At 40.7% G+C, this 19,618-nt stretch overlaps 1 protein-coding gene across 1 annotated transcript; it reads right to left on the bottom strand.

Moving 5' to 3' along the window:
• Nucleotides 1-260: 260 nt before the first annotated feature.
• G6PC2 (glucose-6-phosphatase catalytic subunit 2) lies at nucleotides 261-13,786 on the bottom strand. The gene is made up of 5 exons (XM_025206472.1): nucleotides 13,731-13,786; nucleotides 7,474-7,583; nucleotides 3,980-4,091; nucleotides 2,960-3,075; nucleotides 261-772 (listed from the first exon to the last, which is right to left on the bottom strand). Exons 1-5 carry the CDS (start codon nucleotides 13,784-13,786, stop codon nucleotides 261-263), a joined length of 906 nt encoding a protein of 301 aa, XP_025062257.1.
• Between the last annotated feature and the right edge of the window lie 5,832 nt (nucleotides 13,787-19,618).

Below are 19,618 nucleotides of genomic sequence, written 5' to 3'. Positions count from 1 at the left end.
AATACTTACTGTAAAACCATACTGTAATACAGTCCAAGAATGAAAACCTAGTGATAGCTAATCAGTGTTCCTAACATAACAGTGTCATTCCTGGCTGTGCTGCTTTTGTGTGTGGGACATGGAAGGAAAACATCAAATATGTATTGGCATCCACCAGCGTTCATAATGAAGTAGTAAAATGCTCATGTTTGAAGTGGCTCATAGAACACTGCTTGTATCCAGAAGCACCCTTATATTTTCAGATCATTCAGAATGTACATTTAGTTCAGCTTTTTTTCAGTTGGCTTCATTAACAAATGTATGCAGTATGGAACCAAAGCAACAACAGTTAGCGGAATGGCTGCACTTTTACAAAAAGATAGAGTATAAAACAAATACTCAGTGTGTGTGGGTATCTTGATAAAATCATACAGCTGCAGTGTAGCTAAAGAAGCAGCAATACACAATATTCTGAAACTTATCTTATATCCATTTTTACCTTTGCAGCTCCTGATGAACATTTCAGAATTAATGCCAAGACCTAGCCCAAAGAGTGCACCCAAATTTCTCACGAGTCCAGCAAATGGAGTTGTGTCAATGTTTATCCAGTCCGGATTGGCGCACCATTTCTTTGCCTTTGGAACAGACCACAAAAGGTCAATATCAATGAGTTTGAGAATCAGATAAAAGCTAAGAGCAGAAATTAATAGAAACAGATTTGTCTTGATGTACGTTCTCAAACTTGCTGTCTGAATAGCAGGGGTATGTTCAAATGCTTCTGCCACCAACATACCTGTGAATTAGAAATGCAGTACTGTATTAGGAGCTATACTGTGTCTTGGACATACCAGAAGCCATACCTTCTAGGATATAATTTTAAAACTAGAATTCAACCACTTCATAAAGATAAATATTTTACATATTTTTACATATGTCTGATAATAATATCTATCTATCTATCTATCTTCATGTGTTATATATATACTCTTTACCACTTCAAAGCACACTGCAAAATCTTATTTCTCTCCAAACCTGCCAGTTCAAAATAATGGGTCCCCTTCTTTCTGTAAATGCCAAGAACCAACTTTTCAGAAGAAGGTCTGTAGTTTCTACTCACTAAACTTCATTAGCACATCCAAACAAGCCATATTCTTCCTCTCATGTCTGAATACAGGTTTTGTATTTGCAATAAAAAGTCTGCCTATAAAGGGTGTAAAAATTTGCTACAACACATAGTCAATGCCCTTTTTCATTACAGCTCCCAAAAAATCTCCCAGAAGAACTACTGTGGAATAACTGATATCAACTAGAGGTGTTCTTCCCTAGAAAAGCCTACCCTCAGAGGCTGCCCCATGACACAAAATGCAACTCCGTACTCCTATAAGGAATCAAGCCTGTCTCCCCTTATTTCTTGTGGCTTCTCCTGCCAAATCTTGTTCCATAGAGAAGCATGATTTATCATCCCTATGTTTCTGACCAAACCCTGTTCTCATAGAGGAACCAGTCACAGAGATCCCAAATGGCAAAAAATGACTCGAGTGACAGTAGGGCAATGTGATCAGCATAAACTAATAGGGAATCAGCTCCAGTGATCCAAGTGTTATTATTTGTAGGTCTTAAAGATTAATTCATTGCTCTATTTGTTTTGGCATTTATTATTTCATTTGGCCCAATGTATTCAAGTATTCAAGCCTGCTCAGCCACACTATTGATTTTGCCTTTCTGTCTTTAATCTTATTTTATCTTCAGTCAGCCAGCAGGTGGACTCTATCTCTATGGCCAGTGCTTAATCACTTCCTATCTTCTCTCTCTTGTACTTGTTATCACAACATGCTTACAATGAAGCCTTTATTCTATCTCCCATATGCCAAGAACATTCCTTCTCCTTTTCTAAGTTTGGAAGAGGGTGAGATATTTCTCACTTCTCTCACTCCTCTTTCCTTTTCCCCATTCCTGGCTGTGAAGAGGAACAGAGATGGGCTTCAAACTATTTAATCAATAGTATCTGTGCTGATTTCTGCAAGAAAAGTTGCTTGGGAAAGGAACAGCACTTGGGCTCAAAGCTCTACTCGCTCTCTCCAAGATCAGATACAGCCTAAATGGAACATTTTTTAAGATGTCTTAAATGCCCCTTTCAAATTGGTATTTAGGGGTGCCTATACATGAGCAGGGAGGCGGCTCCGATGTGCTGTAATTTCAGCATGTTGGAGCAGACTCAAATTGAGTCTGCTGGAGTGTGGCAATTACTGTGTTCCAGCAGCCTCCTGTGTCTTGTATATCAGCATCCCTGCTTCAATATGGCGGCAGGGAGTAGCATTCAATGAGCTTTAGATAAGGTGCCCCTGCCACCATTCTAAAGCTTGGGGATGCTGATACGTGAGATGTTCCGGGCATTTAGAGCCACTCTAATTAAAGCAGCACCACCACCCCACCACTTCGGGAGAAAGTGTATAAATGGTAGAAGCCTAGGGCTCACTGCAAGTCAATGCAACTCAGGGTCCTAAGACTACCTATAAACATGCTCGTTGGTGTTGTAATTAGCACACTGCAGTGTTGCTGCAGCATCATATGTATTAAGCCCCTGCACATTTGTAAAGGACCACAGGGTGCTTTAACTAAATCTTGTCGAATAAGGTTTAGATAAAGCATCCTGTGGCCATTTTTAAACATGTGGGGGCTTAATACATGTGACAGTGAGGCATTTTAATTAAAGCAGCTGACCAGGAAATGATCTAATTAAAATGCCCCATCTCCCACCTCCGAGCACATGTACAGACAGTCCACAAGCCAATTTAAAAAATTTGATTTAGGCAGGGCTAAAGTTTTCAAAGTGACTTGTCCCAGAGAAGTGTGTAGCTCTACAGACAGTTTGATTATTACTATTAAAATTCCATTTAAATGTATCTGGTTTTGGAAACCTTAAAACAATTTTTTAGATTTGGTATACATTGAGTAGAAAAAAATATATAATCAACATTACCAGCAATTACTCCAAGAATAACTTGATGAGGGAAATGCGTTGCTATGAAAACTCTAGAGATACACACACTGATCTGAATAATCCAAAAAACACTCCAAAGGAATGACCAGGTCACTCTATGAGAAAAAAGAACTGATATAAGATTTTTATTTTTGTATAAAATACAAACATCCTAAACATATTTCATTGATTTCTTCCTTCCTAGCCCTTTATTTTTAGAAATCACAGTTACAAGTTCAAAAAGTTTATAGAGATGATTAAAAACTGGAACCACTGAAATGATGCTGACAGCAAAAGTGTTTGATCTGGTAATTCCATTTACTTCAATAGGAATTGTGCTTGATTAAGGACTGAAGGATCAGACCTGAATACATTAAGATGTAGGATTAGATCCTTTATTTCAGCTGTTAGACATCAATGGAAAGTTAAAACGACATGTATTTTCCATGTTTGTCATCATGAAGGCCTATTAAAACTGAAAAAATCATTAATGTAGTCAAAAGGTTCACTCACTAGGATAACAACCATTTTAACTTTGGTAAGAAGGACAATGACAGAGGCAGTCTTAAACCCTCACATATAACAACACAACACATCAATTGTGGGGGATTGTGGCAATAGCATGTGCATTTTCTTCACAGCCAGACATGAAGGACTGCTCCCAAAGGGGCATATTTAATGCATTAAACCGATAGATCAAAAGAAAAGAGAAAGTGAATGTAAATCAGGTCTTCCAATATTATCAAACTGATGCTGCTCCCACAGCCTTGAGAAGGAGCGAATAATATACCCGTCTTAATGCAATGGCAGGGACAGAATAAGATGTCATCCTAAAGGAAAATACTAATCTTCTCTGCATTCTGATTTTTTCGCTGAAACCAATCGGAATAAAGACATTTTAACAACTCAAAGCTAACTGGGTAAAAGAGGATTACAAATATTTCCTGTAATAACATTAATCAACACCCTCCCCTTCCCCATTTTTCAAATATAGGTTTTAAAATAGCAGAAAGCACTGACCTGTACAGGGTAACTGCTGATTTATTTGTCTGTCCCACTGTGTAACTAAGGGCTGCTGTCACCATTACATACCAGACACAAGAAGATCCCATTGCATGGCCAGAGGGGCTTCCTATTAAAAACAAAAAAAGAATATTTAAACTCAAAAGTCACAAATAGAAATTTGGAATATAGAAAAATAACCCTTAGTAACTCTTCAAATAATAATTCAAAAAGAGTAAGCATAAAAAATCCTAGAGAAACCTTGTTGGCTTCTTAAAAGATAGGTCTAGGCATCCTGCGTACATGAACTGTTCAGAAAAATCATTCATAGACAATTCAGAGCTTGAATTAGACGGAGAGTAGCAGGTGATTTCCCAACCTTATGTTAACATGACTTACCATGTTGAGAGGAAATGATGTTAAAAATATCTAATTTTTTATTTCTGATTTTTATTTCTGAATTGGATTCGGATAAAAGAAATCTTATGAAACAGAAAGTTTTCACTGTTATTTAGGGATTAGTAGAATGATAAAATTATCAGAGCTATACAACTTAAACTCCCTTTGCCTTTCTAAAAACCTAAAGAATATATGAAAAAGAGACATATTTGAGCATGTACATACTTTTGTGCTAAAAATATAAGGTGCTGCAAGGACTGGGTTAAATGTTCCATATGCCTCAGGTTATGCTGTCTAATAAAGTGGTCAGAGACATCTCTAACTAGATTTAGAGATATATATGAAGCAGCAACACATCTAATAGAGTAAATGATGGTACTAGAATATTAACTCTTTTTTAACTTGATATGGTACTAATAGTACCAGAACCCTAATTAAAGTACATTTTGACATGTAATGCAAGATTCACACACAAGGATTAGCTAGGTGTTGAGATGGCTACCATTCCCTAAAATATCGTACCAGTCTGAGATTTTCTTCAAAACAGAAAGAGAATCATGTTGTATTATGATCTAAGTCACCAAGTATCTGAAATACAGTTAAAGGATTGAAGACAGATACATATTGTAATTAGGAAGCAGTGGGCAATTATCTGCTTCTACTAGTCATTTTTATAGGAAAAATAATCCATTGGAGCAATTTCAGGTGTCAGTCCTTTCAAACTGCTTTTCTATCCATTGCCTCAATTGTAAGAGAGTTCCAACTTATATTAATATTATAATACATAAATAATATTAGCACTACAATGTAAATAACAAGTATGTTGTTGGTAGACCCTAATATACATAAAAAGAAATATTTTCCTGTATATTGGAGGAAAGAAGATTGCTTTATGCAATACTCAATAAGTTGAATGAATGAATAAATAAAAAAAATACAGATTGTCTTACGGGAAAAAAATCAATAAATCCCTTACCATGAAATAATGTTTTAATATCTTTGAAATGACTTACCACTTTCATAGAAAGGATATATATGTGGAGACTCGATATATATTTTAAATCTTATAATATTTCAGATCTAACAGAATCAACGCTCAAATAAATGTAGGCAATATGGAGAAGAACAGAATTTTAGGCACATATGGAGGGACTCTCAATAAAAGTAAACCCCGCTGGAATGATGCTAGGGAAGTAATTCATAAAGGTATTGTGGCAATTTTCCCTATCTTACCAGATGCCAGATTCTCTCCTGCATCAGATTTGCAAACAAGAGTTATGCCTCTTCAGTTCTTCACACGGTCCTGTATTGGACATCATCCCTGCTACAATACAGAAGATAAAACCTAGAATCTAAAGGCCACTGCAGTGTGTATCAGCTGAAAATGGTCCCCCTGGGAAAAGCCACTGGGTGGTGTTCAGTGAGCTCCATACACTCTTGCTCCCTCATTTTCACACCTTTGACACACTGCTCTGCTCCTAACTTCCCCTGGGGGAATAGGGCTGTGAAAGGAGAACATGGAGCTGGCTACAGTGGTTTTACACAGTTTTGTTTTTCCCCTCTGTAATGTTCATGTTAGTGTATAATACCTGCTGCTCTAGTCTTTTAATTTAAGCTTCAGATTTAAAAAATGTATATAATACATTTGACAAAAGCCTATCCTGAGTAAAAAACATCAGTGGCTTATTTTATGCAGGAAGAAAGAAGCCTCCAGTTACATCAGCTAGCAATGAAACATAATGATTGCTATCTGGCAATACTGATTAGGTGCTAAGTGCCCTCACTTCTGAAATTATTGCTAAAGAGATGGGGGAGTACAGCACCTTAAATTTGGTCCCAAGTGAATTTGTAATTGAATCAAAGAAGAACCCTAGAAGCTGATAGCACAGCCTCATATACAGCAGATAGTGCAAACTACCAGTCAGACAGAAACGCTCCAGTCTCTTATTCAAAATTACAGTAAATTATGATGTAGTGTCTTGCTAATAAAAATGAAATGAAACTGCATTCCATGTGAAAGCCAGTCCACTGACACTGTACAAAGCACATTAATTATATTTACTGCATGCTTCTCATATAGTAGAAAAATCCATTATTTCAGGATCCAGAATTATGTCTGTGTAATCATGTGAAATCTGCTCTTCAGAAGATAATGGTGATTTTGGCTAACTAATTTCGAACTTCATGGATTTGAAGTCCATTTGAGATTTGAGAAGTATTAGATTTGCATTCCAGTTAAGAGAGAATATGACAAAAGAAGCAGAGAAGGTATTGAATGAACAATCCTGTGTGGGGAAAAATATATCTAAGGTACTTTCTTGGGCCAGATTACAGCTCTGGGGAAGAGTGGTAGGTAGCAGGTAATATAGTAACAGGTAACACAATAGTTAGATTGGAGGTGGCTGTTTTTCAAATGGAATCATTTGGGATGTAAAGGAAATTATGGACTAAGGGTTTAAATTCCAAGGGGGGTGGGGAATCACAACTGTGTACCAGTCCTATAACACTGAAAATTATTGCAATATTTCACAAACCTCAAATTCTCTGGGATTCACCTACCCTAATCCAGATTGATCTTGCAATGGAGATCACTAGATATCAAAATAGTTCTCCTGCCCACTTATTTTGCTGACAAAAATGCATCCAGGTAGTCAGCTAATTCGCAATGAATCTGCTTGTATAACTCCTCGCTGCAAGTTGATGTTATTTGGAAAAGAATTACCTCGGATAAGTCATCACAGCAGACATGAATCAACAGCTCTGGAGCTGTGATGTATTTCTTCAAAAAACAGCCATCTAGTATTGATCTTTATAATAACTGCCATTTTAAAGTGATGCCTCTCTACAGGTTAAAGACAGTGAAGTAACATTTCTTTCCAGTCCGTGAACTAGATATTCTGAGATCTTCATAGACTACCTGTCACAACTCTTAATATGGAGTTGCCCTCTTATTGCTGCACTGATGTGTTTTGAGGCTCTTACAACACTCATTTTCTGATACTTGATTTCCATCAATTATATCAATTTACATAATAATCAATATCTTTGCTGCTTCTGCTTCCTGAGATATTATTTTCAACATTAGAAAAATGTAAACTGCCTATAGGCCTTACCTGGACCAGTTTCACATGTTATTGGAAACTGTTCAAGACATGGGGTGGATTGATTGGGATAGATCATTGTTTCTTGGACCCACCAATAGGGACGATGGCCAAATAAAATCCTGACAAAAGAGACAATAGTATAAACGTAAATACAATAAAGATATCCTAATGTAAGATGAACCAAACAAAGCATGATAATTCACTTTATACTACATATAAAATGTATGTTGCTAGAAAAATTATACAGTGCTCGTTACCAAAATGGCTGTGTAAATATGATATAGTTCCATTAAAATTAATTTTCAATCTTTGTATGTATGTGTGTGTGTGTGTGTGTGTGTGTGTGTATACACACACACACACACACACACACACACACGGCAAAACTACATATTTACATCTGTATGTAATAGGAGGGAGTATAATCTTGAGACATCTAGAAACCTGCATCATAAGAGATACAACATTTTAAAAGAATCAGAATTTCTTACCATTTAAATATAAGGTTGAACCAATCCCCAATGACTGCAACCCATATCATTTTAGTACCAACCACTTGGTTAAGCTGGAACCAAAGAGGGAAGTAAATTGAAAATATATTCCGAGGATCTCCAACATGGGACATGAAATTTAGAAAGTCCTGGTAAGCCCTGTAATCCTTCTGTAAATGCTGAATTATAAGCACACCATTGCTATGAAGGAGATCCATCTTTATTGGTTAAAATATATTGAAAGCAAAGTTAGGCTCCTTTAACCTTTCGCTTCTAATGACAAAATTAGAACCATGGAAGCTGAGTTATGAAAAATGAGAGACAGTGATTGACACTGCCTTTATATTGTACCAGAATGATGTGCCTGGCCATTCCTGAAACATGTGACTTTCCACATCTCTGAGAAAGCATGGATCAGTTAGTGCTGCAAAGCTTTTTCTGTTTGCGATTTTTAATTGGGAAACTAAGTGATGTGCATAGTGCTCAGCAGCAAATTGCAGGGAAAGCTTTGTGGAAACGCAATACACGTCTTTTGCAACGCTTTGTGTGAACAGTTGGAACATGTTTGCTTGAATTGTTACACAGTTCATTTGTCTGAAGAGTGTACATTAGTAATGTGTATGCTTGATTAAATGCTGCCGTTATAGAAAGGATAGGTGAATAATTTACTCTTATCCAAAGAGGCATTTAAGCTGTCTATTTTAATTTTAAATAAAATTTGTCTATTGTTTTGAATTATTCCTTACCATAGAACAACTGTTCAGGCGTGGTTAAATACAGTCAGCATGCAGAAATAAAAAAGTAAATGGCGGATCATTTTCTAAATTGCAAATCTGCTCAAAGTATCAAAAGTAACCAATTATTTCCTTTGCACAAGAGACCTTGTAATCAAGGACACATTGGGCGTGTCTACACAAAATGCTTCAAGCACAGCAGACTAATTCTCCTGAGCATTAGCATGACAGAAAAAACCCATGCTAATGTGCTAATGTGTAGTAGAATTAGTCTACTGAGCATTAGGGTCACAAAAAAAGTGTGCGCTAGTGCTAATGCATGGTAGTGCTGGTTACGGTGCATTAAGGTAGTACCTGTAATTACAGGTACTGAACTTAATGCACCGTAATTATGGCACATTAGTGAACATGTAGACATGCCCACTGTGACTGAATTCTTGTATAAATTAACATGGAAGAATAATGGTGCTGACTAGAGCAGGGGTGCTCAACCTCCAGCCTGCAGGACAAATGCAGCCCACAGAGCCATGGCATCTGGCTCATAGGACTTTTTATAGGTTGAGAAATTTGGCGGTGGGGGAGCAGTGGCAATTAATACTGACACCTCTATCCTCTGCCAGATTCCTAAGCCTCACATGGCCAGATTGGTAATAAATTATGCCTCTTTCCCCCCTGAGTGGCCGATTAGTCCAGGCCACTCCCCCGGTTCCCCAGAACAGCTGGATCAGGGCTGGGCCATGCCCCCTTCCCCTGAACAGTTAGACTGAGATTGGGCCATGCATCCTTCCCCACTGTGGGACCAGGCTAAGCCCCTTCCCTCACATAGCTGGATCAGGACTGGGCCATGGACCTTTTCCCCTGTGGGGCTAGGCCAAGCCTCCTTCACCTTCCTGAAAGGCCAGGTTGCGACTGGGCCAAGCCTCCTTCCACCATGTGGCTGGATTGGGGCCAGACTACCCCCCACCCTCTCCACATGGCCAGATGGTGCTTTGCCACACCTGCCCTAGGCACTGGACCACCATCTGGATCTGGCCTGTAGACGGATTGGGCACTGCCCATCTGGCCTGCAAGGCAAAAAGTTTGAGCAGCACTGGACTACAGTGATTCAAAGGCTAAGCAGGCGCTCTCAAGTCCTCCCTAAACAGCTCTGCCAAAACAACTCAATTCTGGCATACTGAATCCATTCATTCTCCCGTGTAATCTAACAGGAATGCTGTGTCAGTGGTTTGCAACCTTTTTGGGCAGTGCTGAAGCCATCCATGGGCTGCATCCAGATTATGATCCTGATTTGCACAGGGCCATCGTGGCAGGGCCACTTCCAGCGACGCAGAGGGGGACAGGGGACATCCCGATTCTAACATGGCCCTGTGGTGATGGTGGTGGGAAGGGTGGGGCATGGCTCAGCCCCATTCCAGCCCCACAGGAGGATGGGGGCTTGACCCAATTCCATGGAGGAGTGACAGGGGCTTGAGCCAGCCCCAACCTAGCCCTATGGGGGAAAGGAAGCACGGCCCAGCCCCATCCAGCCTGGGAGAAGGGGTGTGGCCTGGCCTCAGCCACCCATGAAGATGGGGGGAGAGGACACAACTTGGCTTTAACCTGCTGCATGGTGGAAGGGGTTTGGAAATTTGGCAGCAGAGGACGGTGGCCATATTTACTGCCACCCCTCTCCTGCAGCCAAATTTCCTGATCTGTGGGGAGCCCTGCAGCCAGACATCTAGTGCTCCACAGGCTGCATTTGGCCCATGGGCTGGAGGCTGAGCACCCCTGCAATAAGTGGCAGCAGATGAGTAGCATTTTGCAATGTCTCAATCAGAGGTGTCAAACTCATCTGGGCTGGATACACTGGCGATGCGTAGGAGGTGCACGTGCACCCTTTGAGAGCACTGGTGCACCCCCTGACAGCCAGCATTCCCCGCTTAGGCAACGGGCATGAGGGACAGGTGGGAATGTAAGTGTCCCCCCTGAGAGCGCTGGCTGGGTAGTGGGGGGCGACAGGAGAAGCACTGCTGGCACGTCCGGGTTGGCATGATCACCCCTCCACTGGTCGGCACGATTGGCTGCAAGGGTGTTCGCACCACTGACCTGCATATAGTGCTTAGGGATCGTTAAATCCTTTTTTTTTTTTGTTATGTTTGATTTGAACCACAGTTTCTTGATTGTATTTCTTAACAGATTGGAGCACAGTGTATAGATCAGAGTGAGACAAAACTTGTTGCAAAAGTGACAAATCCAATCCCATCTGCACTGGGGTTATATCCTGATATAGCCATGATTTAGCTTGGATAGACTGAACAGTCCACCGGGGCACAAAATACATAAAACCACAACCACTAACTGATGAAGCATTACAAAAACATTGATTGACAGAAAACACTATCAAATACAAAATTCTTGGTTAATCAAAACATATGGGAAATGAGTACGTACACAAACACATCCCTTTCCAGCATATGCTACAACAGATTGGTTTTCACTCACTAAATCAAAGGTGCAGTGCTGGACTTCGTGTTGTTCATATAGGCATTCATCTTGTGCCTGAAGAGTCTGGTCCTCACACACATACCCCACATTTTCATGAATTAGACATCCCTTGATATTAATGGTCCCCAATTTTCTTTGCTGCTTAAATGCCCACTGATGATGGTCACAGGAGTACATCACAACACCTTTACTCACTCCAAGACCCACAGATACCAGTGGATATATGGTGACATGAGAAGTGGCATTAACAGTAACCATATGAGCCACAATTTGTTGGTTTGATTCACTATAGATAAAATAAACTAATTTCCACCACCTGGAAAGGTCTTTTTCTCCTTGAGTGGCATTGTTTCAAACATTTTTTTAAGCTTTATTGGCAAGTGGCCCTGAAGGCCAGAGCAGATGATTTGAGTGACTATGGTTTGGCTTAAAGCTTGAGCCTGTGTACAGGCCAAGGCTAGAGAAACATTGTACTGAATTAATTTATCAATTGCTGCAACTATAATTTGGTGGTTGCCTTCTTCAGTTTCTTGGAGTACCAGCAGGATGTCTCCCACTAGCTGTTCCCCAATTTCTAGATGTGATAATGAACTCATTACGGGTTTCCCAATTATTTGCATCTCAGCTGTAGCATAGCCTACTTTATTAGCTAACACTTAATGTTAATACTGTTCAAAATCGCTGCTTCCAATTCAGCTCCACTCTGGCCAGTTGTCACAATATCTCTTCTTTGCCTGTAGGTATTTTGCCTGCATAGTTTTAATACACCATAAATCCAGCTAACACCTCCAACCTTGATGGCTTGCCAATACAAAAGGAGCACACTTTGGAACACTAGTAGATAAGTTCAAACCCCTTAAGTGTATTTGAATTTCTTTGATTGCTGAGGGCCCAAAAGAACTTGCTCATTATGGTTTAATTTGATCACATAGGGTTCAATTATATGTTGTTCTGCATCCTTTAACCACTTTAAGCAGCGCTGCTGGCACTTCCAAGTCCGTGTGATAGGCTGCAGGAGGACCCCCTCTCCCCCGGTCACTGACTGGCTGCTTGGGGGGCAAGTGCCCCTCCCGACTCAGGAGGCACCACTTGCCCGTGGCTGGATAAGGGGCGTGAGGCTGGTCCTTAGGCCATATCAAGCCCACAGATGGGCCCTGGGTAATATGTGAAGCATGTACCCCGGACCAGCCTTTCGTGCTGCATTCAGTGTACACAATGGTTCCAGTCCTGTGAACCACATCTGGCACATAGGGCCAGTCTGAAGTGCATGCTGAACACCATGCCTATCCAGACCAGCCCTGCATGCTGGTTCCAGAACATGGGGCTGATCTGTGGGCCCAATCTGGATCAGACCTGGATCCAGCATGTAGGGACAGTCAAGGGCAGGCACCATATCCAGCACGTATGCCAGACAGGCCCCATTTGCTACATGCAGTGCGTGTGCTGGGTTTAGGCCCACACAGCACGTGCAGTGCATGCATGGGTGTCAGGTGCCTCTTGAGTCAGGGGGTGGGCATGTGCCCCCCCTAACACCAGTCAGCGACTGATCCCACTGAATGGGGGGGGAGGGGGTCCCCCACGGCCGATCTCACTCACCATGAAAGTAACCGCACTGCTTCTGGAAGTCCTGCGGTTGCTTTTGCTGGCAGCCCCACTCCCCGGCCAGCACTCGCAGGGGTGGGGCGGGGGGGGCACTGGTGCTCCCACCTGCCCATTGGCGAAACAAGGAGGGGGTGCACCAGTGCTCTCAGGGGGTGCATGTGCATCCCCATGCACTCCCTACATATTGCACCCAAGTGCATGCCAGACTGGTTCTGTGCATCACATGCAGCCTGTAAGGCCAGGGCCAGCATGTGCTTTATGTGGCACATAGTGTTATTCTGAGCCCCACAGGCAGCACTGCGGGGCAGATGATAGTGCCATATCTCTGACACCCTTGAAATAAATACATGGGCTTTCCATGGGAAAAGGAAGACCTGAATTAGAGCTCCAGATCTGACCTATGTATTTACTGAAAAGGCAGAACTAAAGGCTCACATCAACACCCATTAAAATAATTTTTTATTTGAATTTCAAAATCGAATATTGCTTTCAATCATAAAATCACAGATCTCATTTTTTCCAAAGACAAAAGTTGGACAGCTGGTTCTAAGCAGAGGTCACCCAAGGTTCTAGCTGCTCAGACAGAGCCCTTCTTTCTAGAATGAAGTTCAGTCTCTGAATGTATCTCTGAATCAAAAACTAAGATTTGGAATCAGGATTTTGGTTCAGTCCCATCTCTACTTATAACATGGAGAAAGAACCTCAGCGATATCTTTCTTTATCATATAACTTATTTACTATATATAAAGTGTTTTCAGGAGAGTCCCACTTCAATGATTAGCTTTTTTAAGTCCTGGGTTCTTTTCCAAGTGAATTATTATTGTTGAAACGGACAATTCTAAATAGTTAATCATTTTTTTAAAGAAAGAGCGAAGCTTTGATACAGTAGAGCAACTTTTCCCACATTGCCCTGCTGGCCTGCCGTTCTCTTGGCAAATTTTAGCAACTTAGTTACCCAAAGGTCCCATCCACACTATGTACACTCCAGTCTTTCCATGCGGTTATAACCATGGATTACTAGAAGTTCATATATTGCAGAAGTTCTCAGTGTTCTTAGACCTAATACACCACTTCTTAGATTCATGGCACCCCTTGGAAGATGCCAGCTCTTGGGTTTCACTCATTTTTTTGACTATGGAAAAATAATAGAACAACTTTACTGTTGCAAAGAACTCAGAAAGATCACAATAGGTCAGAATGTTTTTAACATTATGAATTCCTATTTTAAATCTCTGGATTTATCTTATAAATCAAGTTTGCACACTTAACAATGTTAACATTGAGTGGCACCCTGTGGCACACTTGAAAGGATCTCAAAGCACCACAGCGTGAAGCACCCTGTTTGAGAATCACTGATATACTTAAACAGAGAGCACAAAACCTGTCTCTCCTGCTTTCCCAATGACTTCACCCAAGCTCGACTCAGGCAAAATAGAACAGGAAGTTTCCAGATTTGAATATAGAAAAGAAAAGAAAAAGGTACAGACCTTTTGGGATGGGGAACAAGTTGAGGAAAAGATCCTTGGCTAGCGTAGGGGAAAGAAAAAAAATGAGGTTGAGAATAGGAGGTGGGGGAAACATTGGCTGGGCAACAAGACTAGGGCCCCATCTACACATGCTGGTAAAGGCAGTGCTTTTAGTGCCTTTATCACTGATGAGATTTAATGTGTGATCCACACAATTGTGCCTCCTGCTATTCCACATGTGCATAGGAGGAGGCATGATTGTGGAACTGCACATTAGATTACATCATGTCTTATCACTGATGCAGGGGGAGCCAAATCCTGGGCTACACTGGCAAGAAGCAGGCCCCCATGGCTGAGGGGCTCCCTGCCACAGGGATCCCAAGGGCTGGGGGATTATGGCAGCCATGATCTCCCAGGCTCTGGGGTGCATGAAATCACCAATGTTGAGGTGGAGGGAGAGACGTCACGATGACCCTGGATGAACAGCCAGGAGTAGGGAGGCTGAGGCTGGCTGGGTAAAGGATGGGAGAGATGGGTTGAAAAACACAGATTGGACAAGATACCTAAGAAGAGTGACTGGATATAAAACCTAATGGGACTGGGGAATGCAGACAAGTAGAGAACAAGAAAAGAGAGTGAAGTAAAAGCTGGATCAGATAAGCCACCAAGGTGGAAGAACAGGGGAACCAAAATTTTGGTTTGTGTGTTTCTTCTTTCCTCATTGCCTAACCTGACTGTAGGCGATGTGTAGGGGAGGCACAGCGGGGCATGTGCCCCCCCCAAGATTGGCCCTTGCTGGCCAGGGAGTGGGAGCACCGAGAGAAGTGTCAGCCGGTGCCACCCTCCCCCCCCGCGAGATTGGTGCTGGCTGAGGAGTGAGGGCATTGAGAGACGCGCCAGCGGCACTTTTGGTTTTGCTGCTGGCACTTCCAGGTCAGTGATCAGCCACTGGGGGACCCTCCCTTCCCCCGGTTGGCAATTGGCCGCTGGTGCCCCCCCAGACTCAAGAGGCACCAGTCGCTCATGCCTGAGACCCAGGAATCAGATTTATAGAAGGGAAGAAGGAGCTGAAGGCAGGGAGAAAAAGAATGGATTTTAAGGCCTATTAACCTTAACAATATAAGGAATATTACCCTTGAGAATGGATGTTATCTTGTCTATGCCATACAGCTCTTAGGTTATTCCAGTCAAGTAACTTAATTAGCTATTACCTTTGAAAAGTTTAGTTTACATACTCTTCCTTTTCTGCATGCCTGACCTGAGACCTTGGAGTCTGATCTATAGGCATGCCTAGCACTTTCAGATACAATAGGAAACAATAGGAGCAACTGAAAACAATGGGTCTGAATATATGAAGATGTATACAAGACTAAGTATTCTGAAAAATCAGGTCCTTGACATCTCAGATTAGCAACTCAAAATTAATGGATACTTTTGACCTTAATTATTCTATGTTTCATTCTTGTATCTACAAAATGGGGATATTAATAACCCTCATTTCACCAGGATGATGTGAAAATAAGTTGAACAATGCTTGTGAAGCACTTAGATACAAAAAAAGATGAGTGCTTTAAAAAGGCGCACAAGAAAATTATTCATTCTATTCTCATCACCTGGTTTCAGTAGTATACAATAAGTAAAGGATGAAGCTACATGCTGAATGCACAGAAACCAAAACAGTAAATAGCTTTTCATTAAGTAAATGTTATGCACTGAACAAAACTAAAAAACAGAATGTGATCATGTAGTTCATGTTTGGGTGGGGAAGGCACAAATTAAGGTTGCATAAGCAGTCAGACAGACTTAGCAAGCTCTCCTCTAAAGCTCAGTCAACACTTCTCAGACCAGCGTCAGACCAGACTCTAACACTAGTACTACATTTTCTACTGGTAAAAAAGGTATTGTGCCAACTTGGATACTCAAAAGAAATAAATATTTTCTCTCAAATTGTTAATGGTTTCTAAGATTATTTCACTTGTGAGTCAAAATGTGGCCAAATAAGTGGGTGCAAAAAAACCTCAGTATTTTACTATCAGATTGCAGTATAAACAATTATCCTCCATGACAATCAGATCACCAATGATAAAGAAACATAATAATATAAGGAAGCAAAAGTAGCTGTGTGCATGTCACTCTACACATCCCTAATCGTATCTAATGTGGTATATTTTTTGAGCCAAGCTACAAAAAAATGTGAATACTGTTACCAAAACCATTTAACGGAGTTTTTTGCTGAAGAAAGCCCTAACGGCCTGAAATGTCCTTATGACGTGCATTCAGTGAAGTCACATGGAAAATATTAAGCAGATTCAACAAATCAGAAGGTATTATTTAAATGGACTTAAAAGACCTCTTACCAACTGCCATCTCACATTTACTTTAGCTATTAGTGGTCTATTTTTAGAAGCTTTTTAGCAGATTCAGGTCCTAAACTGTTTGCTACTTCTAGCTTCATTGAGCCATGTTGAAAGCCGTAAAGTTAAAAACCATGACCCTTAACTTCTCTATATTGTTTCTGAGTAGAATTAGTGTTACATGATTTACAATGACTATATGTTATTCCAATTTTTGCCTTGCATTCTTGATTTGCATCACATGATACCAAATATATTTTCACTAACATAATACTCTGTAAAAAATCAGGATAATTCAGTAATAAATATTTCCTAGCTTCTTAGATGCAGACAACGTGGAAATTAACACACAAATTTGATTCAGCAAAATTATCTGTCCCAAAGCAGCTCTGATTATTCAGTCTGTTTTATTTGATCTTGAGACCAACAGCTTGTAGCTTTAAAGGTGTCTGAGAGTTGGACCTGTCATATAAATGAGTGGCTGACTCATTTCCCCCTGTGTTGCTTGAAAATGTCTCCCTCCCATTTACACAGTATACTTAGAGTACTTATTATTCTGCTCCAAGGCTAGAGTATTTCTCCTTCATAAAGCAGGCAGGCTCTCCAACTGAAAACACTGAATACATTTGGGTTAGGTATACATAAAACTATAACAACCTCATCTCTGGTTCTTTTATTTTACTTCTAGGTCAGAAATGTTAGCTTTAAATTGCACTGCACACCAGGTGGCATTTTAGCAACCATTTCAGTTCTAGTGCTGTAACTCTTATTTAAACAGAACTGGCTAAATTAGGATCTGTGATTTGTTCAAATACTAGAACCACTTTGCAACAAGAATGTTGACAGGAGCTGAAACTGCTCTAAACCAGCTAATAACCACCTTCCTGCAGCTACAGGCAAGCAATAAAGTAACCATTATTCTGCCCATGTTACAATTTGCGTCTAACTGAACCTATGCCATCTTTAAACCATTAGAAGAGCCAACTCTGCCACACAGAGCATGGGAGAACCACTTCAGTAACCTTTTACATGCTTGTAACATGTATATGGTTGAGAATGGGTGAATAGGCCATTTTACTCCACTGTCTTGAGCCAATACAGCTTCAGTATCTACCCAGGTTGAACTCTAGTATGAGACAAGCTGTGCAGGGCATCCTTTGAGTTTTGGGTCTAAGATTGTGTGAAGTTGAAACGTATTTCCTGGAAACATCCCTGTGACCTACTCATTCTTTTTTAAAATGGAATATATAATCAGGGTACCCCGTTATTGTTATTCTCATTAAAAAAAGACAACAACTTCTGTTGATGGAGTATTTGCAACTAATCACCCTTGTACTTTGGCACCTTAGAAGAAATGAAAGTAAGTCCCACTGATAACTGCAATAGGAAACACAACTCAGGCATAAATAATTTCTGTTTTCCTGCAGGATTTTTGTACTATATTCATGATTTTGCAGATTTATGAAAGAGTTGTCATGCTCATGGGAGCTACCTCATGGCTCTGAAGCATGAAACATGCAATCCACAAGATAGATACAGCAAAAACAATGGTAGGTACAAATTTTGCCAGCCTCTACCTTGAATAAGTGGGTCTCTCTAAGGAGTAAGAAAGGCCTAACCTCTATGGCCATTTAACATTTGGCCTCTGATGAGACTGCCAAAGAGACTGCAATGACAACCACAGTATTTTTGTAACTGAAAACTATTTTGTATCTGCCAATTAATTTAGCATGCAATCAATAGATAGTAACAAGGGACTGGACATTTTTTGGAGGAAAGCAGCATCAGTAGCTATTGAGCATGGGAGTTAGGGGTACAGTCTCTGAACCAGAACTTCATAGACCTTAAATTCTGGAGGCTGCACGTGAGAGTGGAACAGTGAAAAATTCCCTGGTTATCCAGTTCACATTCTCTTTTAGCATCCACACTCTGTCTCTGTGTGACACAGGATAGTGAGCAAGATGGACTCTGACCCAGTAAATAGTAGTTCTCATGTTCTTATTAATGACCTCAATCAGTGAGTTGTCCTGCACTGAATTCAGACCATCACAAAGGGACTCTATCTTTAGGGTGACCATATGTCCCACTGTGGCCAGGACAGTCCTGGATTTTGGAAGCTGATTCTGGCTGGCCAGTGAAAACTAAAATGAGCATCCTGGAAGCAGGGCAGGGAGGCAGAGCAGCAGAAGCTGTGAAATAAGAAGCCCTTGCAGACAGCCAAATTGCCCTAAAATAGGTTAGCTTGATTAGTGGAATGACTACTAAATAGGGGGGGATGATTATTAATACCTGTGAAGTAACAAACAAGGGGTCATTAACTCCCTTAACTGCCTGAATAGATAACAGAGCTGCACCACCCCACCCCACCCCACCCCAGCCTCTGCTATACACTTGGAGGGAAGGAGGACCATTGTCCCCAATTTCACATTGTCCCATATAGTCACCCTATTTATACTCCATTTCAGATCAACTACTACAGCACACATCCTGATAGTTTACTACAAGATAACAAACTGTTGCTTAATCAGGAGTCCAGTTGCCCTGGGACAACCCTTATAAAGCATAAGTTGGTTAACAAATGTATTATGGAGGTATTGAGAGGGTATGTTTTAACTCTTTGTAAAAGCATGCTACATTTGAAAAAAGAACACTGGAATTTCTCAAGAGAGAGGAAGATGTTATATTTTCTCCTAGTTGGGAAATAAGGTTAATTTGCTTATTCTAAAACAAAATGGTCACTTGATAAACTGTTTACAAGGCATGGCTTTAAAAATTTATTAAAGTAGTAAGTTTAAATGTTGTCAGAATAACATTTTTAGATATACAGTTTTGCTGTTTTTACATAATCAAATACATCTTCTTATTCTGTACAATGTAAACTTGCTTAAAAACAATTTTTTGTTCAAAGAGCTTTTCAGTTTATTTTCAAGTCAGACAAACAGATAGATAGCCTATATGCCACTGTCAGCTGCCCATCTGCTCCCCAAACTGCTGCCAGGTGCAGTAGTCTGGGAGCTGACCTT

This window comes from Alligator sinensis, unplaced genomic scaffold, assembly GCF_000455745.1.
Source record: "Alligator sinensis unplaced genomic scaffold, ASM45574v1 scaffold143_1, whole genome shotgun sequence".
Classification (NCBI taxonomy): Eukaryota; Metazoa; Chordata; order Crocodylia; family Alligatoridae; genus Alligator; species Alligator sinensis.
This window is presented reverse-complemented; position numbering and strand designations above follow the sequence as displayed.